At 43.6% G+C, this 27,110-nt stretch overlaps 1 protein-coding gene across 1 annotated transcript; it reads right to left on the bottom strand.

Annotated features, from left to right (window-relative positions):
- Positions 1 to 240: 240 nt before the first annotated feature.
- On the bottom strand, positions 241 to 24,594 carry tgfbr1a (transforming growth factor, beta receptor 1 a). Its single transcript, XM_012827833.3, has 9 exons — positions 24,371 to 24,594; positions 14,729 to 14,983; positions 11,140 to 11,376; positions 9,634 to 9,864; positions 9,014 to 9,181; positions 8,609 to 8,765; positions 2,896 to 3,020; positions 2,389 to 2,519; positions 241 to 941 (listed from the first exon to the last, which is right to left on the bottom strand). The coding sequence occupies exons 1-9, from the start codon at positions 24,438 to 24,440 to the stop codon at positions 816 to 818; spliced, it is 1,500 nt and encodes a 499-aa protein (XP_012683287.2). The 5' UTR covers positions 24,441 to 24,594; the 3' UTR covers positions 241 to 815.
- Positions 24,595 to 27,110: the final 2,516 nt, after the last annotated feature.

Genomic DNA, 27,110 nt, shown 5'->3' with positions numbered 1-27,110 from the left:
CACACACACACACACACACACACCATGTAAACCTGCCCATATGTACGTACGCATAAATACATCGGCATACAAAACCTTTTTTTGGATGAATATCTACATGGATGGATACATATATACAAAAGAGTGAGCATATATATTGCATATGTCACGTGGTGTGACCGCAGTGACACTCAACTAGGTCCTGCCACTCAAAGACAAAACAGACAGTGTGTGGCTCGAGGAGGAGGGGGGGGGGGGGGGGGGGGGGTAGCGGGTGCAGGGGCTGCAGGTACCCGACACAGTGACCGAGGAAAGCCGCCATACTTCCATTCATCCTGCTCCTTCAGTCCACACTTCACTGAGGCGCGGGTCTCTCTTTGTACATTGCTGTGTTTTAACCCAAGGTTATAAAAAAAAAAGAAGCATGGTGAAGGAGGTGATGGGCATTTCCATTCAGCATATAGGCCTGCCAGGCTTCTCTTTGTCCTCCTGGGTTGCTGCACTATGGGGTTTGAGGAAAGGCCATGTGGGCCTGGTTGGAGGTGACGAGGGGGTAGAGGAGACACTCTGTCCCCTTGCCTTGGCTCCAAAGAGCCGGGTCCACACCCCCTACAGGGTGCGCCTCCTCCCTCGCTCGCTCGCCCCTGCAGCCGCATCAAAGCTAAGCCCAGGTGCACCGGGCTCTGGACCCTGATGGATAATACATACTTGGGACAGAGCCTCATCCTCTCTGATGCAAAAACGGCTGAGATATTGCTGGGAGACAGAGATGGAAAGAGAGAGAGAGAGAGAGAGAGAGAGAGAGAGGATGGGTGCATGTGCTGGATATGAAGTCTCTACATCTTGATTCCCTCCTGCTGGCTGAGCTGGGAGAGGGACTTCTTGATGCGCAGGGCGGTGAGGCGTGCGGCCGCATTGGCATACCAGCACTCTCTCATGATCTTAGCCATCACCCGCAAGACCTGAAAACAAACAAACAAACAAACAAACGATCAAAGAGACAGACACACAGAGTTTCATTTCAATTACATCCCTAATCTGAGCCACAACCTTGAGAATCCTTCCAATTACAGTGAGTCCTGAGCTGAAAATAATAATAATAATAACAATTTCTCCTGCAACCAATGCACGACTGCTACAAGGACTTAAAAGTCGTGACAAGAGATGTATGTCCAGCGACCTTGTGGCTCTGCAAGCCTGCTGTCTAGCGGCGGGCAAAGAATAGAGAGAGCTGGACCTGAGAGATGTCTGTATGGGAGTGGAGTGGAGTGGGGAGAAAGCCTTCCCTCAGAGGCAGTGCTGCCGAGCTTTTCACTCCGAGTGGATATGTCTAGACAGCTCATTCTCCTCACGGGGAGAAGCATTAACATCCTTAAAAAATCCTTGCAGGATGTGAACCGCCGGCCTGGAGCAGAACCGCCGGCCTGTCCAAACAATGTCACTTTTTATCATTCTAATTCTTCTGTATTTGTTATACTTCTTGTCCACGATGAAGATATTCTTTTCAGTTTTATGTTTTTTTTTTTCTTCCTAAAAATGTTGTGGCCCACAGCATGCGCTGTTTGTTTTCACAGTAGAGGAAAATACATGCAGTCATTTGCATTTTATTTTTTTTCCTGTGTGTGCCAAAAGCCATAACCCAAAGCACGAAACCATGTATAACCAAACCACGTAAGTGTACCGCTTCAGCTCTAGTATGTATGTATAAACACTGCTACTGTATGCGTACCCATATGGGACGTGAAATGCTGTGTCAAATTCCTCCCCTGTCTGCTCCCCGCAGGGATGAGAGAGAGTCAAGCAGGGAAATCCAAGCAGTCCTCTTTAATATTCAGCAGCCCACTCATCAATAGTGTCTTTTACTTACGGGCCTCTGCCTGGCAGCCTGCGCTGGCACAAGAGGGACTATTAGATTAGCCTGGCTTTTATGACTGCAAATTGCCTGTAATCTAATTGTCTGCTTCCCAGCAATAAAAAGCACATTGATACAGATGCAGTGACTAGCTCTGCGGCTAAGTGTGATGAAGCAGCAGGCTGATTGAGAGGGAGAGACGGAGAAATGGAGAGAGAGAGAGAGGCAAAAGAGAGAGACAGCCTGTTGTTGCTATCCCACAGTGATTGATGCATTCTTTGTGGTCCGCAATCTCCATACTTCTGAATCTGATTGTAGAACTTTGTACCACATTGTTGTGAAAGCTGAGATCATGGGATTTAGGCTGTCAGCACAAGGCAAAGTACCACATAGCAAACCGTACCCCTCCCCAAAACTGTCTGTGTGTCTGTGTGTCTGTGTGTCTGTGTGTGGGGCACAACAGTTTGAGGAAAAGCCTTGGATAGAAGTCTTTAATCAGGGTCCAAAGATTTGACCAACTACGCTTGAAGTGGAGAAAATGCCTTTTGTGTCAATACCTCACAGCTCTGCCACCTGTTGGGAGTGTTGGGCCGTAGTTTCTGGTCACACACCACCCTCTTCATCTCCTCCACTGAGGGGTCGGACTGCACCAGGTCGTAGTAGGGCAGCTGGTAGTCCTCATGGATACCTGCGGACACATTTTAACACAACACACTGAACACACTCACTCCGTAAAGGGAAATAAGACTTATTCAAGTTTATAATATATTACATTCGTTCTCAAACAAGGGATAGACTTGTATTGTTGCATAGGTTACATATGTGAACAACTACTGACTCTCACCTCTGAAAATATTGGCCTAGTTTAGGTAGTCTTTAACAGTTCAGTTTATTCCTTCAATATTTACTTTTAGTGAAATAAAAGTTACTTTTATTTTCCAAATGAAGGTGGAATGTCTCATCACATGGGGGCACAATTTTTTAAACCAATGTTCAAGTACTGGTTTGGTCGCCTTTAACTGCATGGATGGGGGAACTGCAAGAAAAGGCAGACAGTCTTGTACCTCCTATGGAGCATCTCCGCGCGATCTCCCAAAACACCAGCCCAATGGCATAGATATCAGCCCGCTTGAAGGATTCAAAGTGTTTCATGTTTATGGAGTCGTCCAGGACCTCTGGAGCCATGTACCTGTAATGGAAAAAAAATCAAAACAAAACAAGGTCCTGTCAGTTCTCCAGAAGGTACTCTTCGCCATTCAACTATATGCTTCTTTGTTTCAAGTGTACATCCATGCAAAGACCCAGTCACTTTAACATGGAGTGCTGCCTTGGCATTACATTTCACCACCATCTGTGCTCACTAAAGCCCAATTTATGGTCGTCCGTTGACGGACACAGACACGGAGAGCCCTCTCCGTTGTGGCAAACCCTCTCCGAGCACCTCTCCGTGGCCTGACGTGCACCTCCCAAATTTTTTAACTATCCAACTCCGTCAATACATCGCTGTTTACCTTGTGGGTAGTAGTATGCCAACATTAGATAGCTGGCTCAGACACATCGCAAATCCCCTTAGACTTATTTTACAATAACGGTGGTTTTACATTGCACAGTGTCTATTTCTCGGTAACTTAAAAAAAAAAAGAAGAATCTTTTTTTTTACAAATACGACCATCTACGGAGTTTGGTCTGCCAGCTTTTTTTTTAATTGCTTTGCAACACCCACAACCATCCGTGAACCATAAATGAAAACGAGTCATTCGAGGCAACTGCGTGACCACGGAGTAACAGAGTGGTAGAAGTATATTTCGGCCTTAAGAAACCGATGTCCAATGGCCCTGCCACTGCGTGCTCTCCATTCTATCAGCTGAGCTGGACGAGGTCAAACCGAAATTGAAAACTGTCTGGTTTATTGTAGGAAGTCTTTGGCGGCCGTGCTGTCCAAGGCACATGAAATCACTGGTGGGCCACAGTGGCCTTGCTCTTGGCGACATTTGTGGGAGCAGTGGAGAGGGGTGTGTGCACGTGCGTGCGTGCGTGTGCGTGTGTTTGTGTGTGTGTGTGTGTGTCGGGTGGTGGTGTCCAGAGAGCTTGGGGAGTGGACATGAGCTGGTGTGCCAGGGCAGGGGGCACACGGGGCAAAGAGGAGAGCGCAGCAGTCACTGTGCACATCAAAGACGGGTCAGAGGAGGCAGAGCTAGCACTGGAGACTTACATCGAACAAGAATCAACGATGGTGCATAGCGTAGAGACGCAGCGGGTGGTGTGTGTGTGTGTGTGTGTGTGTGTGTGTGTGTGTGTGTGTGTGTGTGTGTGTGTGTGTGTGTGTGTGCATGCGTGTGAGAAAGAGAGACTGTTTATGAGAGTGAGAGAGATTCTGCCCAGAGGTGATAATAAGGGGGCTTGAGAGAGGGTGTGATGAGAGGATGTGTCCGAAGACACCAGGGGGGTATGTGTGTGTGTGTGACTGTGTTTGCGCGTGTGTGTGTGTGTGTGTGTGTGTGTGTGTGTGTGTGTGTGTGTGTGTGTGTGTGTGTGTGTGTATAAAAGAGAGGGTGAGTGTGTGTGTGCATGTGTGTGTGAATGAGAGAGAGAGAGAGAGAATGGGGGGAGGGAACTCATCCATCACAACTCCCCTCAGATCAAGAGTGACAGATTCCTGCAGTGCACTGCAGAGTACAGCTCCTGCCCACAGCAATGACACACAACACACACACAACACACACAAACACACTTCTTCTATGGAATCTGCTACACTCATCTAGAAACCTCCACTTAAACAAACACTCCCCTACCTCTCACCATACATACTGCAACCTATAATCACCACTTCAAACTAAACAGTTCACCCTCCCTCGGTCTATATTTATCTCTGGGGTTTCTCTCAGTATTTCACAGGCTGCCTGTCCTGATGGCACACACAGGGGTGCTGCTCTGCATTCATCTTCAGCCTTAAATACCAGCAGACACAGCCTGACGAAGGGCAAACCAGTGAAATGGCCCCGAGAGCCATCTCCATCTGTCTCCCAGAGCAGACTGTGCCAGCCTCCTTCATATCATTCAAACACACAGCCTTAAAATACAGGGATTCAAGTGATAAGGATTGAATGGGAGGCAAATTCCCTGAACCACCCGAGAGTAGCGGGTTAACCTCGATTGCCGACATTGTATTTAACTGCAGTCTGGTGGGAATACACGACACCCGTTACTTTATCGTTATGGAAGACTGAATGTGACCCGAGTGTGAATAAAAAATATGTTGTTTTTACCTGATATATTAACGGGAAAGAGGGAGACAGTTACTAATTACCAGCTGAAAAACATGCATTTCCGTTTATAGGACGCACCCAATTATTAACTGCAGGGCTACAGAACTTTTGCTAAAAAAATAAACCGGTACGGTTACGGTACCATGGTCTCAGAACCTCATTAACTTGTGAGGGCTTTGGCTTGTTCACCATCATCATTGGGAAAGGCAAGGTGATGCCATTGGAAGGCAGTAATACTAATCACTGTACCAAATTGGGCTTGAAGCTCTACGGGACGTGGACTATTGAAGGACTACGGGCATGGATCTACAGCAACAGTGCCAATCTTATCACCATAAAATTCCATACCAATAGTGCCAATCTTATCGCCGCGTAATTCCAATAGTTCCTTTCGAATTAAGAAATGGTGGTGAACAGGAATGGGGGAGGTCAAGTTCGGAGAACTGCTTGTAGGATTGCTAGAAAGGCAAATCAAAGTCCCTGGTGGTGCTGCTCTGTTCTAATGTGCAGCGACACCTGCACAAATCTTTCCGGCAGATAATCTTTCCTGCGTCCTCACCAAAAAAATTCAGCGTCAGAAGTTTGAAAAAGAACATTTAAACAAGCCTGGTGCGATATGGAAACAAGTTCTGTGGCCTGATGAAGTTAAAATAGAACATTTTGGCTGCAACAAGCTAAGGTATGTTAGGAGAATAGAATAGAACAGCTCTCCACCTGTTAAGCACGGCGGTGGATCAATCATGGGAACATTTCACTGGTAGAGGGAAGAATGGATTCAAATAAATACCAGCAAATTCTTGAAAGCAAACATCACACGGTCTGACAAAAGCTGAAGATGAAGAGGGTGGTTTCTACAACAGGATAAGGATTCTAGACACATCTCAAAATCCACGATGGACTACCTCATGGAGGCGCAAGCTGAAGGTTTCGTCATGGCCCTCACATTCCCCTGACTGATCTGTGGATAGACCTCAAAAGAGCATTGCCTGCAAGACGCCTCAAGAATCTCACAGAACTAGATGCGTTGTGCAAGGAAGAATGGGCAAAAATCCCCCAAACAAGAATTGAAAGACTCTTTGCTGGCAACAAAAAGTGTTTACAGGCTATGATCCTTGATACTAGTGCTGACCATGCAGGGAACCCTAAGCTTTTGCTCTGGGCCTATTTCCTTGTTTGTTTTATTCAGAAAATGTAAAAAAATTTAAATAAAGTAATCTTGCTTAAAATATTAAAGAAATTTGGGTAACACTTTATTTTGATAGCCCACCTACATCGACTTGGTAGATGGTTTGTTGAAATTAAAGTTCAGTCTTTTTCTAGTTGTTCACCAAACATCACCTTAACCAAACCCAATCATTTACCCTAACCTTAACCATAAATTGTAGTTAACAGAGTTTCAAGAGATAGTTTGTTTATAGTCTGAGCATCTGTAGATAGTCTATAGGGGACCATCTAAATGAAGTGTGACCAATAAGTGTCATCTTTAATTTTATGCCTTCCGGAAATCAGGTCATCTTTTACTCGTTTATCTACTCACAGTAACAGAAATGTTGACCAGGGGCGCCCAAACTTTTTGCAAGCACACTGTGTATGAGCAAGGCCCTGGGATGCACAGAGGGGTTCATGCAAGAGTCCTCACTTCTCCTCTCCTGATTAGGGCATTTCAGGCACTGCCATCCAGATCTCGATGATAAGGACTTTGACAGGCAGCACTCCTTCAATCCCCTCAAAGCCATCAGTTCATCCCCCGAGAGGCAGCCATGCAAGGGCCGCAGGAGCAAAGAGAGAGAGAGAGACGGCATCCTTCTGCTCTCCTGTTTCCATCAAGCACACCATACTGCGCTATGTGAGCACTGAAACAGCACACGTGAGGATCACCCCTGGCGACAACATACCAGGAGGCCTGGTGCAAGAATGTATTCAGGTTTCAGCAAACATAGCATCCATCGGGCGACACTTAATCCAATGCCAACATCTATAATGCAGAAGACGAGCAATGATTTATAACCCTTTAAAAAGATGTTGTTCCTGAGTCTTGTGACTTATGACTTATCTGTGAATAATTAAGTTATTTAAGCAATATGACACTTGTGTTTGTGGGGTTGGTAAAAGATATCCCCAAAGCTCTGATTCAGCCGAAGGCACAAAGCCGGAGTGTCGCAGGTAACCAACAAGTGTCATATTGCTTTTATACAACAGTTCTACTTCCGACTAAATGAGTTTCAAGACACCAGATTGTGATTTTCCGTTTATTTCTATTTTTTTTTTTTTTCATTTTCCGCACCCTAAATTAGTTCCAACCTGGGTCAAGCATTGCCAAGGAAACGAAAACGGTCAAAAGTTACATGTCAATTTAATTTTCCATCTGTTCCCTTTACCTCACTGGAAAACTGTCAAATGTAACGTTGTGACGTCGCTCCCTGATATTCTGCCCTCTCGCTTTAAATGAATGGAATGTTAACGTTGTACGATTCAATGGTTAAACCATATCAAACGCGGAGTGATTACTAGCGGTGAAGTCAGAGTGGGGGGTTGTGCCAGAATATCCAAACTCATGGAATGCCTCTGCCCCACTAAATTAATACATTTATAAATTGTTCGACTGGACCTAACTATTGTATAAGCATTCATAATTAATCATTACACTATGGATAGAGACTTTAAGTAAAGTTTTCTTTCCATGAGAAAAAAAATCCTTACACTGTCTGACGGACCGAGCCTCGAGTTACCGTCAAAATGTGGGTTTGGCCAAAAAGCTCAGAGACAGAGTGAGGGTTCATATTATATTACAAGTTATATTGTTTAATAACTCTTCCAAATATCCAGAAACCTGCTAAGCCTCTAAATCAGCAAGGGACAACATTCAGCAGTCTAAATAAGAACCCCTACTAAGCCTCTCATTAAGCAGAGGTCAACATTCAGGAGTTCAGTTCTACACAAATGCACATACCTGAGACTTCCCCCACTAGACAGAACAATGAACCTATATAACAGGTGGCCAGCACCATTTCTAAAAATTGGTAGACACAAAAATCAAACAATACACAGATGACTAGACAGACCCTGAAACATATCTGTGTGCTAAACAACATTGAAATAACTAGATAATAAATAGTCACATTTCCAGTGTCCCTACTGCCATTCTAGGGGATCAGCAATGTAATTAAGCTAGGAACCAAATATATGTTCCACGTTTCCAGCGGCACTTCTTAGTGCCGGACTGATCAGCTAGCCGAGGACACGAACTCCCAACTAGTTGGTAATCCATGTATCCTTATTTCATGAAACTCCGTTGGTGCACCACTTATTCACTTAAATAAATGGTTCCAACTTTGTAGAAGTGTGTGTGTGTGTGTGTGTGTGCAAATCCATGTGTGCTAGCGGTCGCAAATACGGGGCAGGGGTGTGCCGATCATGTGCGGTCGCACCACGTCTGTCACACACTGGTATAATGTGCTATAACTTGTTGCAAGAAACTTGGTGTTATAATTCGATTTTGATACTTTACTACCTTTTGGTGCCCACTCTGTGGTTGGGCGCGATGTCAATGGTGTCTGTGGCAGAGTCATGGCGCACCGCCAGCCCAAGGTCGGCGATACAGCTTGTGCCATTCTTCTTCACCAGGATATTCTTGGACTTCAGGTCACGGTGGGCAATGGCAGGCTTACCTGGGTAGACAGCAGCAAAAGACACAAGGGCATTGTCAGTCCTTTGAGGACAGACTGGGTGTGTGCGTCTCTATGGAGTACAAACTTAATGCAAACTAGTCTTTTTTTTACATCTCTCTCTGGACTGGAAAGCACTTTAGGGGAACTGCTGTTGTTTTTAAATGTGCTATATAAAAAATAGTGCCTAGACACACTCTCTCTCTCTCACACACACACACACAAGGATCCATATATGTAGAGAGGCTCACCCTGAGTGCCCACTATTTCCATGTGGAGATGAGCCAGGCCGCTGGCTGTGGACAGACAGAGCTTGATCATGCCTTCCACTGTGACTGTGTATCTGTTCAGGTAGTCGAAAAGTGAACCGTGCTCATGGTAATCTGATACTAGCCACAGCTGAGTCCAAGTGCCATTATCTGTGGAGAGAGCACACACACACGCACACACAAACAAACAAACAAACAAACCACACAGAGAGAGAGAGAGAGAGAGAAAGTGAGAATCACGCCGTTGCGATACAGCAGCTAAACCTACAGCTGCCTTATCTAATCCTAGTTTTTTCACTCCGACACAGTAAATCATTAAAAATTATGATGCACTTCTTCATCGATGCAATACATTATTTAGTGCAGGGGAATTCATGACACTATATGTTGCACTTACTATAAAGCTGAATTTCACAAAATTACTGCACCCATTCAGTATGAAATGGCTTGAAATGAAATGAAATTCATTCTGCACAGTTATCAGGCATAATCAGAAATCTAGCTTTGTGGAAAAAGCCCCATTCAGTAAACTAAACTCTTAGTTAGTTCTACCTAGGAGTTCCTTCGGGGTGTGCCAACTTCCAAAAATCCTGTCGTCTCACCTTTGTTGTCAGCGGCGATGAATCCTAGAATGTTCTCGTGGCGAAGCATGACGGTCTGGTAGATCTCAGCCTCACGGAACCAGGAGCGCTCCTCGCGCGATGAAAAGATCTTGACAGCCACCTCCTCCCCCCGCCACCGACCGCGCCACACCTCCCCGAAGCGGCCCTTCCCGATGCTCTCCTGAAGGATGATGGTCCTGGCGATGGTCCTCTGCACCAACAGCGGCAAGCCTGCAGAACACAACAAGACCTCCACATCAGGAGATGCTACGCCGAAAAGGAGCTTCACACGGGGCTTCACACGGAATTCAGCTTTTTAAATAAACAACCAACACAACGTTCTAACCTTGTGAAAACTGCAAGCATATCATAGAGAGTTGCTCTGGTCCTCATTGACCTGTGGAGCATTGAAATGCCCTAATGTGTCATACCAGCTACTTCTCTTCAACATTGCAGAATAAGCAGAGTTAAAATAAGACAAGACGCCCAAATTATTTTAGAAGCCGTATGGCTCCTCAGTGTTTGAGAAACTAATACAAATAGCTGATTAGCTTTGAGCGTTTCCCCTTCTGTCAGTGTCTTAACCCCCAGGGGTTTGGGGCTAGATTCAGGCACTTTTGTGGTTCTGACATCATGTGACATTTATTTTTATTTTTATTTAAACAGTGGTTCCAAAGTCACATTTACTTGTTTGAATGATGTACTAGTTTAGGGACAATAATATGTGAATAGCATGCATATCATATTTGTACTTTTACTTGTTGCTTTTTTTTTTTTTTTTAACTTGAGCTGGTATGTGAAAAAAACATATCCTGAACCACAGTGACAAACTGTTTTGGTCACTTAAGAGGATTCTCTAAGGTCTTGGGTGTGCTATAAGCATAAAAGCTCTTAATCACTCCATTCATATGAAGAAATAAATGACCATCTGACATTTATGACCCTGTCATTGTAGTATCAACAGATATCAGTGGGAGGGCTAATGCCTATGCAGAGGGGGCTGTTAACACTCCTCCCCATCGTAACACAAAGCCTTTTCACAAGGGAACGTCTTTTGGAAAAGAGACAAACTATTTTACAGAAATCTCTACACTATTTTGTAGTACACACTATATACATACACATACAAATGTAAATTCTGACACAAATTACACTCCATAACCCTCCAAATGCATTATACTGTATGAATACGGTAAATAGCCTAGTAGCTCACACTAGCGCAAAGCAAACTACAGAAGATTTCACTTTCACTTATTTCAGTGTTTTTTTTTTTTATGTAATCTTATTTGTTAGTGTATTACACTGAAGGAAAACCCCCTAAGGTGTATGGCAATGCTATTATTGTATTGGTGTGATAATGTGGTACGAAGATTGGATTCGAGATCAAATTTTTCCTCTGCTTTGGTGACCATGCAGCCGACTTTGGGGGTTCATTACACATGGAGTCTTCCTCCATCAAAACACCATCACATCAGAGATGACGGACAGCCATGATCTCAGTCCTACCCGAGCCAGAGCCTGAAGTGGTCATGTCGTAGATGAGGTCCCTGAGGGTGGTGCCGTCGGCCAGGAACGGGTGGTCCATGGAGGGGTCCTCCTCGCTGGGCACCCGGTGGTGGAGGACCGAGCGGGTGTGGCACACGTAGAACACCAGCACCAGCACGAAGCACAGCACACAGACGGGCCCCGCGATCACCGCCGCCAGGGCCACGGGGCCCAGGACCGGACTCCTGGGAGTGGGGTCTGAGAGACAAACACAGAGAAAGAGAAAGAGAGAGAAAGAGAGAGAGACAGAGAGAGAAAGAGAAAGTGAGAGAGACAGACAGAGAGAGAAGGAGAAAGAGAAAGTGACAGAGAGAGAAAGAGAGAGAGTAAAACTGTGAGTATAACTGTGAGTATAAAGTTTTGTGGGGATCAGAGCAGGCTGCGCTGCAAGGCTAAGCTCAGACATGTTGTTTGCTGGCGTTATAAAACACAAAAACTGTTGATATTTGAGCTCAACCGCCCGTGAAATGACTCCTCCCTTCTGTGCTCCATAGAGTATGGATCGGTCTGAGCCACTCTCTTTGTTTCCCAATGACAGAGAGAGAGGATTGTGTTTGGACACTAGGGGTGGGGGATATGGACTAAAACATTTTTTTTCCAATTGTATGGACGGTATTAATATTATATCCCGGTATTTTTCATCTAAAGTTCATACACTTAATACTATTTTATCTTCCTAGTAGCAAAAGCACCATAATTATGCATTTCAAAGGTATTTATTAAAAAAAGAAAACATTTCAAAGAGTGAGAATATGAAAACATATTAAGGCATCAAAATGATTTTGTCGTTAACATCATGAACATGATACATAGCTTGAAGAGTTTCTCTAAATGAACATTAAACATCCCATTGTTTATCATGACAAGGCCCCTTATTACCAGCACCAGCAGTGGACAGAAATATATCACATCAGTTCCATTTCAAATCTGAGCTTTAACTGAGCAGATTACTAAAATGATTTCACAGTTGGCTGGTTACATAGCCATCTCATTCAGTAACTCTAGACAAAAGAGTTAAGCAGACTACCAGTAACTGATGTGGAATTGTCCGACAGATGAAATTCTGGGACATTGAGGTTTTTTTTGCTGGATGGAAAGCAAGAGGTCCATGAGGATAATTTTGATGAATTCAATGAAAAGTGTAATAGATTATAATCAAAGCACCTTTAACACTTGACTACATGGTTTAATGAGACTGATGTTGTTACATTTATTTGGATTGAAGTTTAAATACTGCATGTGGAAGGTTCTAGACCAGGATAAACTTTATTTTGTCAGCACAAAAGTATGCTTGTGGAATTTATAAAAAAAACACCTTTCCAACTTGCTAAGTGAGGCAGATGAGAAATTTTGACATTGATGAAGAACGTTCTCCACTTGGTAAGCACATTTCACACTGAAATGAATGGGTTAATACTTCGGAAACTGCCACGATTCAACAACATGGCTGGCGCAAATGCTTTGTATTTGACTTATGGCTAACTATTACCCAGCTGTAAGTTTGCAGATAACAGGAGGTACCAGCTTCTCTGTGGATTACTTTAAGTATCGCTTAACATCACAGACACCTGCACTAATGACTAATCTGTTATGCTAAGAGGACAGACACCAGGCAGCCTCAACATTAAACATCCCATTCTCCCAAGGTAACATGGGCGTGTATGGGGTGCTTCCTCATGTAGGCCTAGATTTAATTTGCCAAGCTATGCTTAAGATGTCTTTTTAATCATGGACATGAACAAAGACCACTTAAAAAAATACTCCATCATCTTGTTTTAACACATAATTATGACCTTGCACGTTTTCCTGTTGAATCGGTGTCACATCTGCTGTGAAATAAAGTAAAAGTAAGCTTATTGTGGCCACATGTCCACACTCGTTCCCAATTCAAATGAATCCCAGTTCATGACACCCCCACCACATGTGCACACTAGTGCGCACCTAGCCGCATGGACACACACACACACACACACACACACACTCCAGAAAACTGCAAAGCCGACAATTACTATGTCACCATTGAGGCGCTCACCATGAAACTCCCATCCTGCAACCCAGCTGCTGCTGTTGGTGGTGCTGGCCGAAGTGCCAAATGTATCGTCGCTAATCTAACAGCCTGCCCTGGACTCAGACCACCACAGCCTAATTTCTCTAACTATCAAACATCTGAAATAGCTCTACCCGCTTACAATAAGAAATGAACACAAAGATAGCTTACACAGTATGTTGATAACCATAGAACAAACGGACATCAAGAAAAGCACAGCAACACCTTACAGGCCTACAGAGTATGAATGAATGGATTGAGGTTACAGTAGGTGTTTTCCGACATATGAGAGGTAACAATTACATTGCTTTAGATTTCAATCCCTGATCCCACTACATAACACAGAGAAACCTCTACCCACCCATTAGAGGTTCACCCTAATGAAACATTATTATTATTATTATTATTACTTTACAGCTATGACTTCTAAACAATCATCATTAGGAAAGGCCAGGTGATGCAAATTTCAAAGCTTTATAAACTCCTCAAACCTTCTCCAAACAATCAGCAGCCATGGACTCCTTCAGGCAGCTGCCTAGCACTCTGAAAAGTAAAGTAATTGATGCCCACAAAGCAGGAGATAGATAGCGACGCGTTTTTAGGTAGCCGTTTCCTCAGTGCGTAATGTAATTAAGAAATTGCAGTTAACAGGAAGAGGTTGAGTCAAGTTGAGGTCCGCAAGACCAAGAAAACTTTCAGAGCTCGTGGGATTGCTAAAAAGGTCACCCCAATTTGACCGCAAAATGCCTTCAGGCAGAATTAGCAGACTCTGGAGTAATGGTGCACTGTTCTACTGTGTAGCCTGCACAAATATGACCTTCATGGAAGTGTCATCAGAAGAAAACATCTTTTGCGGGCTCACCAAAAAATTCAGCATCAGAAGTTTGCAAAGGAACGTCTAAACAAGCCTGATGCGAGGACGAATGGGCAAAAATCCCCCAAACAAGAATTGAAAGACTCTTAGCTGGCTAAAAAAAGCGTTTACAAGCTGTGATACTTGCCAAAGGGGGTGCTACCAGGGACTGACCCTGCAGGGTGCCCAAACCTTTGCTTTGGGCCCATTTCCTTTTTTATTATACTGAAACTGTAAAAGATGAAAATAAAAATGATCTTGCTTTAAATATTAATGAAATGTGTCATCTTTAACTTTTTGAAATTAGGTCATCTGTTACTTGCTTAGCCAGTCACAACAACACAAATGGACCAGGGGTGCCCATTGTATGCCGCTTTATCTGTAGCTATCTATTTTTATCAGCTATCAGTTTTAAACTGCCCAAGAAGGTTTGGTAGCCTCTAAAGAAGTAGCCACGTAGGAATGCAGTTGTCCTTGTGAAGTTTCTCATCCATTTTCTACCCACAAAAAGTTTGAAACTCTGGCCCTCGCCTCAGGTTTTCACTGTCTTAGATTGAGTTGCTGTGGTTTTTACCAAAAAACTAAAACAAACAAACCTAACGGCAAGGACAGCAATGGCACAAAAACAGTGTTTTTCATGGCAGGCTTACCTGGAAAGGCTATATAGCCCTCGGGGTCTTTATTGCACATGTCGCTGCTGCAGCAGAAAGGGTGCACACTGTTGCCCTCCTTGGTGGATGGGGCACACAGGAAGGGGCGGTCCCTTGGGATAAGCTCCGCCTCCTGCAGACACATGGCGCCGCTGGCCACAATGCGCCCGCTGCTGTGCCTGATGAGGGAGGCGAAGCACATACCGTCGGTGTGGCATGTGCTGTTCACACATCGCTGGCAATAACACTGCAAGCCTGAGAGAGAGAGAGAGAGAGAGAGAGAGAGAGAGAGAGAGCGATGAGTACTCACAGGCCAGAACAGCCTAGTTGTGCTGCAGTGCTGAGAGAACCCAGCAGCACCAGTAGCACTAAACTGGGAGAAATGAGAGACCTGCTTGGCACCCGAGACGACCACATGACATCAGTCATCAGTAGCTCAGATCACTAATAGTTATTATAATCATTTATCAACTTGCCTAATACAGATGCATTGTAATCATACAACGACAAAATACTAGTGATTACATATATATATATATATAAATAAAAAAAGGTTTAATTTATTCTAGAGTTTATTACAGTGAAATAATTAACAGTTGACTGAAGTATACAGGGTATTCACAGTGACTAATATCAAGCAGAGGAAAACCTTCACCAGATACAGACTAAGCAACCATAGCCTGGCTGTTGAAAAGGGCATGCAGAGGCAAGCCTGGCTGCCCAGAGAAGAAAGCATGTGCACCAATCAAATTCTAAGAATACTTTTAGTTGAGGAACAGATCACAGCAAGATATGTAGATGCTTGCCATAGAGAAGCCCTCAGTGAAGCACATGAAGAAACACATGAACACGAACACACACACTACCGTTGCACTACATATGATGTTCTGATTTTCTAATGTTTTTTTGCCTTATAGAAACCAACTATCAGTATAATTGGAAATGCCTTGGCAATACAAAGTGAGTTTTTTGGTCAAGCCAATAAAGCGCATTTGAAGCGCTCACAATGTTTAAACAGAAGGCACTTGTGAAGAAGTTTATCTCTAAATAGATTCAAGTTTTCACACTTCATTACTGACATTGACTTCTAATCTCTGCCCTATTCAGCTAAGCAGGTGTCTGATAAAGCCTGATAAAAGGTTTAGCTGGTTAAGATAGAGACGTCACATCCCTTGGTTAAGATAAGAGACGTCACATCCCTTGGAAATTAACGTGGAGCCAGCGACCTGAGAAGACCGACTCCGTTCAGGCAGCCTGCCCGTCTCTCCAGGGGAGGAGGCCAAGCTGCTGGTGAGCCTCGCTCGCAGCAGAGCCAAAACTTCCCATGTCTAGCCCTGACTCAACAGACAAGACAACCACAACCACAGGCTCACCCAGGCACTCACACAGACACCACAGATCTCATGTCAGCCAATGTGGGAGTTTAGAGTGTCTAGACATAACCTCTGCAGCACTGGAGTAAAACCACAGAGATGTTATTAAACTGCGCCCTGAATGGAAGAGAACGTTCCCATTCTGTATGTGCAGAACAGAGGAACAGGAAACAGAAGAGGGAAATGGAAAACTAAGGCCAAGGAAAAGTGGTCAGGAAAAGACGATGGGACGGACTATGGGACGGACGATGCGACTGCAGCCCAGGTTTCGTGTCATCAATGAGTTGCGGAGTTATGATCTTTCTGTCAGCATCAAATCGTAAATTGCAATACAAAGACAATGTAGGGTTTATAACCCAGTTAACAGGATAGGCATAAGATACCTAATGATAACTGTACCCGGGTCTACCAAACCTGCACTCTGACCGCAAATGCCAAAGAGCCAAGCTCGATGGCATGGCAGTCAGAGCACATACTCATCTGTAGTGATGGCACGATCACACCGCCCTCCCCTTCGGCACACAGGCATCCCTCACGCAACCTCCAACTGTACTTCTCCGATCCAAGGGCGCTTCACACACTAGTGCTTCACCCATCTATGGGGTCCCTCACACAGGGGTCAACCCACCTGGGGGTCCCTCATACGGTTTACATACTTGGCACGCCTTCGGTGACCTCACGGCAAACCATCAAACTTCCGACACCATTTGGAGCGAAGGGAGAGAGCAATCACCCCACCCGGCCTTGAACACGGGTCTACAGGGTACCAAACCTGCACTCTGACCGCAATGCCAAAGAGCCAGGCTCGAAGGCATGGCAGTCAGAGCACACTCTCATCTGTAGTGTATACATTGTAAGTCGCACATATGTAAGTCGCTTTGGATAAAAGCGTCTGCTAAATGACTAAATGTAAATGTAATGACAGCAGTATTTTGTCTTGCAAGAGAGGGAGTGCATTAAGTATTCAAAACATAACTAAAACAAAGTACAATTGCACTGACTACCTGTAGAACATAATTAACACCTACTAATCATGAAACTAAATGCCATTTGGAGTTGGCAGACTGAGTAGCAATTTAGCCACAGTGAAGCTGTAATTTCATCCTGCCTATCCCTTATACTGTCACCTCTCATGGAACCCTGGCTTCATTTTCTGGATGTATCCCTGTTGTGTATGTCCCTATCACACACACACACACACACACACACACACACACACACACACACACACACACACACACACACACACACACACACACACACACACACACACACACACACACACACACACACACACACACACACACACACTCAACCTTTCACATGCCAGCACAGACACAACAAAGTTTGTGTGTTAACTTGAGCGTGTCGCTCTCTTTACTGAACTCCTTAGGCAGGTGAATCTGATTACATATCAATGCGCATGTGCGTAGTAACCATACAGGGGGTGCTATACGTAGAACACATAAGATGCCAATCACATACATAACAATCCCTGGCTAATATTTCTCCACTTCACTGGGGCTACTGCCATTTCCTTTAAGTAGAGAGAAGCCAGTGCCACCTTCTCCCGAGTGACACGAGGACAAGCACAGCCCCTCGGCCTTCCAGCGCTAACACAAGAATGCAGAGCATACCACTGGCAAAGACAGCCTGTGAAAAAATACCCACAAAATATTAGAATTTCCTTTCTTTCAAGATATGTGCTCGGTGAGAAGAAATATCAACAGGAAATGAGTGGCAAACAGGAGTCCTTCCCCATTCCCTCCACATGGCCATTCACCTGAAGAGTTTAATAATGACTTACATCAAGGCCTGTATTCACAAAGCATTTATCTTACCATTAAGAGTGCTCCTAAATTGCACTAAACGTTTTCTCCTTAATCTGTTCTTCCTAAAATACACAGAGCTGCTGAGACCAACCAAAGAAAAGCAAGAACTCCTAAGCTAAGAGAGAGACTCCGTTGCTATGGCAGACGTCAAGTCTCATGCAGAGCTTGCTTTCAAACACCTTGGTGACTGGTTGATGTAACAGGCCTGTGCTGGTGAACAAAGACCGATATAACTAAATAGTCTTTTTACTGTAATTCTGCTTTTTTTTTGTTCATTTGGGAGTTGGTCTTAGTGAGTTAGGAGTCCTCTTGACTTTAGTTCTCCCTGACTTAGCTGCTACTTTTAGCGCTAAGGGACTTTGGGACTTTTTTTGACTAAGAGTAATTCACAAAGTTAGGACTCACACACCCATTATTTATAGGAGTTTCACCTAAATCGGCAAGTTAGGACCTACTTTTAGCCCTAAGATGTTTTGTGAACATGGGGACAGATTCTAACAAACGGATGGAACATGGACATTTTCTTTTAGCTCCGATAAAAGTTTTTGTTAGAGAAAAGATAGTGGAGTCCTTGACAAGACTTCATAGAGTGAATGGGTAATGTAAGAAAAAGGGTGTTTCTTAAATGGTTGATGCAGCAATCTGTATTCATTCCAGTAAAGTGCAGTACCGAAGCAGGGGTTACATACTCCGGATTCAGCGGTGCAGTTCTGAAACATCAAGCAACAATCTCCAACTCTAGCCATATATACTGTTTAAAATACCTCCTAGGCTTTTAATGTATATGAGCTAGGCTTTTAATGCCAACAGGTCTGGCAACCTTTTGTTGTTCTGTATGATAATCAGGTTTCTCTGACCCGCTGCCTGAGATGGCTCTCAATGGCCTACACCCATTCCCATACTATGATTGCAGGTATGATTGTAGTTGCAGGCACTCACACCTCAATTTGCTTTCTGATCCCAAGTGTCTGAGTAATACCAGTGTGGGGACCTTTCCTTTGTTACCATTTTGGAGATTATGCTGACCACGTTTTGGTGGTCACAACAGCTGCTTGATCATGAAGGTCCACTCAAAGGATATACTGTAATTTCTAACAGTAATAAGGAAAGGGCTGAGTCATTTTGAGACACTTCAACACTCAAATCCTCAGCCTTCAAAATCAATCAAAACAACGCTCAGTCAATATGCAGCTTGGCTTAAAAAGGTGCGTTTAAATCTAATCTAACACACACAAAGACAACTCAAGGCTATGTTTTATGAAGTTACAGCTTGGGGGATTCACAAGGCGATTCAAACCAACTAGTAATGAGCATGGGCACAGGAGTTGTGTCATGATATCATGGCACAAGGTAGTGCAACTCCGGCTCCTGAAGACCCTCTGTATACTTTCGCAAGCGAGACACAAAGGCCCAGCAGCCGCGTGTGTGTGAGAGAGAGAGAGAGAGAGAGAGAGAGAGAGAGAGAGAGAGAGAGAGAGAGAGAGAGAGAGAGAGAGAGAGAGAGAGAGAGAGAGAGAGAGAGAGAAAAGATGAGGGCGGGGGCAGAGAGGAGAGAAAGGAATGAGCCAGTGAGGCAGAGAGGAGCCGAGGGGGGGTGGAGACACACCTCCTTTCACTCGCCGCAACCCCTGAAAAAATGAATCAATTACCCCTGTCGCCTGGCAACCAGAAATCACGGTAGCCCGCTGATTTGCAGCTCGTACCTTCAGCTCAAGCCACAAATCACATTAATCACACACACGTGCACTCACAAACAACCATGCCCCCCCCCCCCAATATATATATATATATATATATATATATATATATATCATATATATCATATATATATGATATAACAGAGATATGAACATAAATGTGCACATGTATAGTCTATGGGCCACAAAAAGCATGTCCACTGACCAGAAGCATGATTTGAAAACGCACCATAGAAATCGAAGCAGAACAGTCTTTTCCAACCTTTCTCTTCTCAATATCATGTGATGCAACAGCTGCTACACACTCCACTCGATCACAGTATATAAAAAAATTGGCTTTTAACCGCGCCCAACTGAGGCAGTGATGTAGCACCATCCGTGATACCTTATCCACGATGTCTTAAGAGCAGGGTGACCTTTTATCCAGTCATTTATGGCGGGACACACAAGACTCATCTGTGACACATTCACAGCACAGTAGGGGGCTTCACAGGGCGGACACATCTACAACATACCGTTGGCTACGGTAGTGTGTACATGTGGCCGCATCGAATAAAACTAAAATCCCTCGAAGCATCTCACGGAACACCAGAGAGTAAATAGTGACGGGCTGAAGTATTTTGTGTGGACAGGAAATTGTGACTGGCGGCGAACGGCGTGACCGTGTGAGAGCGAGCGGGAGCCAGCCTAGGCGTGATCGACATTTTTTGCTGGGCAAACACTGTCTGAGCTCATTCCATTCCACTGAGCGGTCGTCCTGAGAGTGGAGTTACGTTAAAAAAAACACATGAAACATCACAAGTCACACGCACAATTAGCACAAAACATTCTTTCAACCTGATTAAGACTGAAATAGGCCAATTTCTTAAATGCTTGTCATACTTGCCCTGACAATTAAATACACAAACACACTCTCTCCCTCTCTCTATCACACACACACACACACACACACACACACACACACACACTCAAACATAAAGCAGCAGCACACACTCATACACACTAACCATCTGGAAAGGACACACACTCACAAACATCTCAGGCAGCCAAGTCTGGGGCGCCTTCCGCAGTCTGATCTGTGAATCCAAAACAAGTCATACACATTGTGGCTACGTCCTGACACAGGAATCACGACTCCATTCATGCAGCTCAGGTATAAATATGAACGGCAGACCTTCACTGCAGTCGTGCAACTTTGCAACTGGTGATGTGAACAGTTTAACAATGACATAGCTTCTGTTGCCGTGCGCATTTCAAGGGAAGAGTTAAGTTTGGACATGCTGGAGAATTGTGGCAAGACTTGCCGTGTTTGCCTTACTGCATGCTATAAATGAACGTGCACGATATGTTAGGCTATAAATAACTGCGAGAAAGGCCATGCTAGAAAAGAAAAGTGCAAGGTGCAGCTTTTGAGCAGGCTGCTGTACCTAAGGTGGTCGCTAATGAATCCCTCATCAGGCCTCTGGGGTATCCAGAAGATGCCCACTCAGAGAGGCCCAAACTCTGAGGTATCCAGAAGATGCCCACTCAGAGGCCCAAACGAGACTCTGCTACGCCAGCTTAACCAGAACTAGACAGGTGGTCCCCATCGACATTGGACGAATGAACTGCACATCACACAAGGACTGTCTCTTGAAATTCTTTGGACATACATATCTACTGACCAGTCAGAGTTGGGATATCTGCTTTCTTGTGCTGTTTGCTGAACCACAACTGCACTTCTGTAATTTAATAGTTAAGCCAGATATTCCAATCACACATTCATCTGAACGATCCTAGAGCACTGACTCATTTTAAGAACTGCTACTGGGCAAGGCTGAAATCACGTAGAGCTAAATACCATATCTCTGACCAACGGCCATGATTTAATCAAGTCAATTCCACTCAATTTTGCTGCAATGCTGAAAAACAGGGAAAAAAACAACTGGAAAAAGAGATCATGCATGGCAGCCAAACAACTGACCAAAAAAAAAAGCAAGCACACAGAGCAGGCCAGTAACAAGTTTACCCACACTGCCATGGTTTGCTGGGACATGAACGTGTGGCCTTTGCATAGCTGCAAAAAAAAAAAACTCTGCAGGCCTATTCCGACACTAACTGAAAACATGCCTCCCCACATCAAAACACCAGTTCATGATGGTTCATTCTGGAGTGGAATTTAAGACACTGTTGGCACCACAGACGCAATGATTAAATGGTAACATTGTCATGAATAAATAATAGGTGATTACAGCGATGAAATATTTACAGCTTAAACTGAGAGAAGGTTTGGGTGGGACAGAGCATTGAGAGGGCAGCCAATGTGGCCCCATCACCATGCAAATAGACTGACAGCCATAAAGAACAGGTTCTCAACACTGATAAAGATGATGGGGGATTCTGTCACACTCAAAATAGTGAAAGATGAAAGTTAGATCTACCTATATTGTAGTGTCTATTCCGTAAGAAACGTAACAGACAGATTTCTTGACTGAATTACAACAATAAATGATTCTAGTCAAGTAAGTATGCATAAACAAAATAAACATACTATAACATTTTTTTTAAAAAACGGAACAAAACAAACAAAATCAGTCAGAAAATTCCCTGAGCCACTTTTCTGGGGAGACCAGCAAGTCCCTTCAGCAATTCCTTGTGCCATGTACATAGAGCGAAGAGACTTTATATCTGTTAAATGTTACAGACCATACATTTATCCATACAGTGTGTATTGGTATTTGTTTTGCTTGTTTAATTTTGCTAGGCTCAGATGTTCTAAAATCTCTTCTTGTACATATTTGCACTGTTGCAGTCACTGTGAATCGGAAGTTGGTTGTTCGATCTCACTCCTGTGGTGTGAAACAGGTGAGATTTCAAACACTTCAGCGAGGACAGAAACCAGCTTCAGTAAAAAGAACACCACAACTTCACATTAGAAAGCCAGAACACAATGACTTTTAAAAAGAGGAACGTGTGTTTCTAAATGAAGCTGCATGAATGAGAGTGACCTATATGTCTTCATGGTGGCACGTAACACATATTTTTCAGACTTATGTTTGTCAGGTACGCTCTGAACATTACTGCCATTAACAGAAAGCATGAACTGCTGTACCATCACACAATGTTCACTTTACCAACCATCGAACTACATTTAACAGCAGCAGATTTCCAGTGCACTGTCTACACCACTGTAACAGAGTCATTACTGGAGACTTAAGGATTTTTCACAGCAAGCTCAGGTAGACAACAGTAGGGTACATTCTGCACATGGAAACAAATACACACTTTCACAGTCATATTTGATGTAATGATGATCACTGTTATTCACATTAATCACCACGAGTAGCGCACACTAGGCGAAGCTAGTTAGACACGTTCATATCCTCTTTGTTTGCCGGTCCATCAGAAATCCTCGATGTAGACCAACAGGCTGAACCTATACGGGCTTCTGGGCAGAGGACAGAGCAGACAAAGCTTCTGGGGTGGGGACGATGTGGATAAGCAGTATTTCTCTGCTCGTTAGCGGAATTGTGGAGAACATTGCATCCCACATATAGGACAGCAGATTAATAAATGCCACCCGTTATTTGGTAGCCTAGCTGTGTTTTTGTTTGCTTTTGGTAACAAATGCATACCATGTGCATTCCAAATACTTAGTTGCTTATGCAGACAATCTCAATGTCGAGGTTAATCGTAAAAAAACAGGGCACATTTGGCTATAACCTATTTTAATTTCGCGGAGGAACGCCTGAGCGATATCGGTTAATTGCATCTTCCGAGTGCCTACTAATAGCAACATTCCAACGGTGTATTCACATAGTAAGCTACCACACACGTGAAATAGCAACGCCGTTCACAATTAAACATTCTATGGACATAGAGTCCGTGTCCGAAATACTAAACTGGTGCAGGAGTTTAAATCCGAGCTCAAGCATGAACAAACAACAAGTAGAACATTGATTGTTTATTGTTGTTTCTTTGTGTAGTTTAGATTAATAAATGCTATAAAAGCCCGTGTGGTGTGAAAACTCAGAGAAGGCTAAGCAATTGCACGGGTTAACAAGAACTTGTCACAAAGTAGCGGATTGCCTTAACAGGTTATGTGGCAGGAAACGAACACCACGTTTCCTCCTCCACTGTTTGCTCCAGTTTGGTTCCGTGATAGAGCAAATAGGATGCAGTTAAATCCACATGCGTCCCACATATTACAGCACCAAGAGCAAAATAGAAGCACATGCTGTAGGGTGAGCAAAGGTTCAGTATTTTTGGCACTCATTTTTCTGCACGGTAGCCTTCTGGGCTACTTACAACAGAAAATGAGGAACGGTGCCGGCAAGTGATTTGGCCCATCCGACCTGTCAGCTCAAAAGAATTACAACCTTTTCAGACATTGGGCTATTTCTTAAACTACTGTAAGACAACAGGATGGTTAACGTGTTTCGCCGTCAGGATGTAAATCAAAGACAGGGTTACGAATGATTGGCAGCAATATTTTGCTTGCTCCAGCACAAACGAATTCAGCTGCACACGGCTCCGTACAAACCATTGACTTTTCTCTTTCCTCAATGTGATCCAGTTATCTAGCCAGGGTTTTCGCTTAACAATACACATTCCTGACGGCACGGCTCCCCCTGACCTGCGCCATCTTTGAATACCGCTTCTAAGCAGCCTGTTTATGCTAAAAGCATGTGCGTAAATTAAACTTGGAAATTCACATACGCCGCATACAAATACAATTACAAGCTGTCCAGAAACACTTACCATGAGCTTCTTGCATTCCCGTGACAAAAAGTAGCGCAAATAACACTAAACAACAAGGTATGGCATCCATTGTGACTCGTAATAACACTCAACTAACTGGCCAGAACGCCGTTTCACACTCAACTTCTCTGGTCATTGCTTAGGAAAAAAACCTGGACCTGATTGGTCAACACTGCGAAAACACCCTGCCCAGACTGAACACCCCCTACCCGCCCCCTCCTATCCCTGTACCCAACTCCTTAATGCGAGTGGAAGAGAATGCTTGCCCCATGATGTCGTTGGTAAGATAGGGTATAGGGTGATCTATATGCCCAATGAAATAAAATTACACACACACACACACACACACACACACACACGCACATCCATATGCCTAGGTGTACATATACTAATAATCCTATAATTGTTACTAATTAGGCCATTCTTTCATTTTAGATTAAATGCCCATCCAAACTTTTCATTCCTGTTCCATTTTGTGCTACTTCTTTGATAGGGTCTAATTTGATGGCAGAACCAAAGGTTAGTCTTCGTGTTCTTAGAATGGCGAAGGAGCAGCAACAGCCCCCTGGAGCAGCAGCCTGCACTGGCACAGATCCCGAGGCGGCACTCCACCCATCCTTTTGCCCATTCTTCAGGGGACGTCAAAGATTGATTAGAGCCTATTGTTTGGTCTCTATTCCAGGGGTTCATTTCTGTGCCTGTGCTGTAGAGTGTGCACTGCAGTAAACCATTAAAAAGGAACCCGACAAAGTAGAGTAGTGGAGCAAATAAGGGAAACTCTTTGCTATGAAACGGCACAAATAATAATAATAATAATAATAATAATAATACATTTTATTTGTAACGCACTCTTCATTCAATAGAATCTCAGAGTGCAAATGTAAAATACACATTCTGAATGATAACACATTTAATTACACGACCCTAAACTGTAGACAAATTGCAAAAAGATGAACGTACTGACTCATTCTAAGTGAAGATCATGTGATATGCTGCAGTGGTTAAATGTTAATTGGAGATAGGATAAAGTATTCCAGTGTGAGAAAATGCAGCTCACAGACCAATAAAAGATATGGGCAAAGCCCCATGATGGAATAAGCAAAATTGAGAAATCTTTATTGCCGACTGGCTACGTTATTCCACACATAACAGACTGAGAATGAATTGAATTGCGAAATACTGTAGCAAAACCCCCAAAAGTCAGGCTTTTCCTTTGTCTCTGCTCCACTGATTAAATCACAAGAGTCCAAGTTTCAGTCTGATGCAGAACAGGGGAAAGGCTCAGGGACCTTATACGCAGATACAGGTTACAAGGCAGGGGTGGCACAGACGCTAACACACAAAATCGCTGACATTAAAATACTCTAAATGGAACATTAAGCACAGAATAGAACAATAACATAAACATAAACACACACACAGAACTCTGGGAACATTGCATGCTGCAACTTGTAGATTTTCATACTTGTCTGTTTCATATATATGTTGCAACCTTAACAAAATTGTAATTCACTGATTGAGGGAAAACATTTTTGTGACTATGATGTGTAATGAAATGGAAACAACAATATAATAAATGGTGGTCTCTTTGAAGCAATTCTTCACAGACCTAATTAAATAGGAAGGAATGCTCACATTCTGTCTTATATTTGCTGCCTTGAATACGTAGAGCTGCTACATTCAGATGTCTGTGTTGAAGATATTTCCTTGGAAAAGAGGACACTGCTTTCTTCTGTCTGAAATTGTGGTCAGATCTTACAGACTCAAATATGTCCATAGCGCATCAATTATGAATCAATAAAAAAATAAATGTGTTTTGCTGTTGACGCCATGTTGTAAATTTGAACTCTACAGTACAGCAATGGCCCGTTTGTGGTCATTGCATCTCCTCCTGGTCTACTGAGTGACTCTACTCTGACCCCTGTGTTCAATTAGATGTCATAAAACATCTTCTAATGATGAAGACCTGTAACATTGGCATAAATGGGGCAGGCCAAAAATGCTCGAGCAAACAAACTCAAAGGGAAGGGAAGCACATATGGTATGACAATAAAACACTTAGTGAAGACTTAAGGATGTATTTAAATAACAAGGTCTAACAAGAGACAGGTGCCAGTAACAAAGTCAACCTGAAACTGGTCTGAGCATTTAGCATGTTAAATACAGTCATGAGAGAAAAGCGTTTGGAGGAGACAGAGATAAGTTCAATGAACCAACAGACTCCCACTTGCGCTCTTTCACACACAGGATTAAACACAATCAAATAATGAACACTGGAGAGATTTTCCACCAGGCAAGTGATGATGGCTAGCCAGGAGATTCTTGGGCTGCCTGAAGTCCACAAAAATGTCTGAGGCCACCAGAGCTATTGAAGATCCAGGGGTTTTGATTGTCCTAAGAAAGGGGAGGGACACAACAGGAACAGAAGAGCTAGTGACGGTCCTGTTCACCACAGCTCACCAACCTGTGATTGAACCTCAACATCTCCGCGCAGCTAAGAACAGAGAAGGAGCGGGAATTATGGGATTCTCTGTCTCATTTCGTGATTGTGTTTTGATCAGAAGAGTTATTTCCAACCAAAACAATCTGCTTGTAGACACACGATAGTACCACACCAGTAAACTCTCCACCAGCGAATGAATGATTGAAAACTCATCTGCATGAAAATATTGGTATATATAAATATATATATGTATATATATATATACAGTATACTGTAAGTAATCTTTATTTTGACCAA

This window comes from Clupea harengus, chromosome 25, assembly GCF_900700415.2.
Source record: "Clupea harengus chromosome 25, Ch_v2.0.2, whole genome shotgun sequence".
Taxonomy (NCBI): domain Eukaryota; kingdom Metazoa; phylum Chordata; class Actinopteri; order Clupeiformes; family Clupeidae; genus Clupea; species Clupea harengus.
This window is presented reverse-complemented; position numbering and strand designations above follow the sequence as displayed.

Coding starts and splice junctions, on each gene's coding strand:
- tgfbr1a (XM_012827833.3), bottom strand. CDS start 24,440: ATGGATGCCATACCTTGTTGTTTAGTGTTATTTGCGCTACTTTTTGTC. Junction 9,865..11,139: donor CACTTCAGGCTCTGGCTCGG/GTAGGACTGAGA, acceptor TGTGTTCTGCAG/GCTTGCCGCTGTTGGTGCAG. Junction 942..2,388: donor ACAGGTGGCAGAGCTGTGAG/GTATTGACACAA, acceptor GTTTGTTTTCAG/GTCTTGCGGGTGATGGCTAA.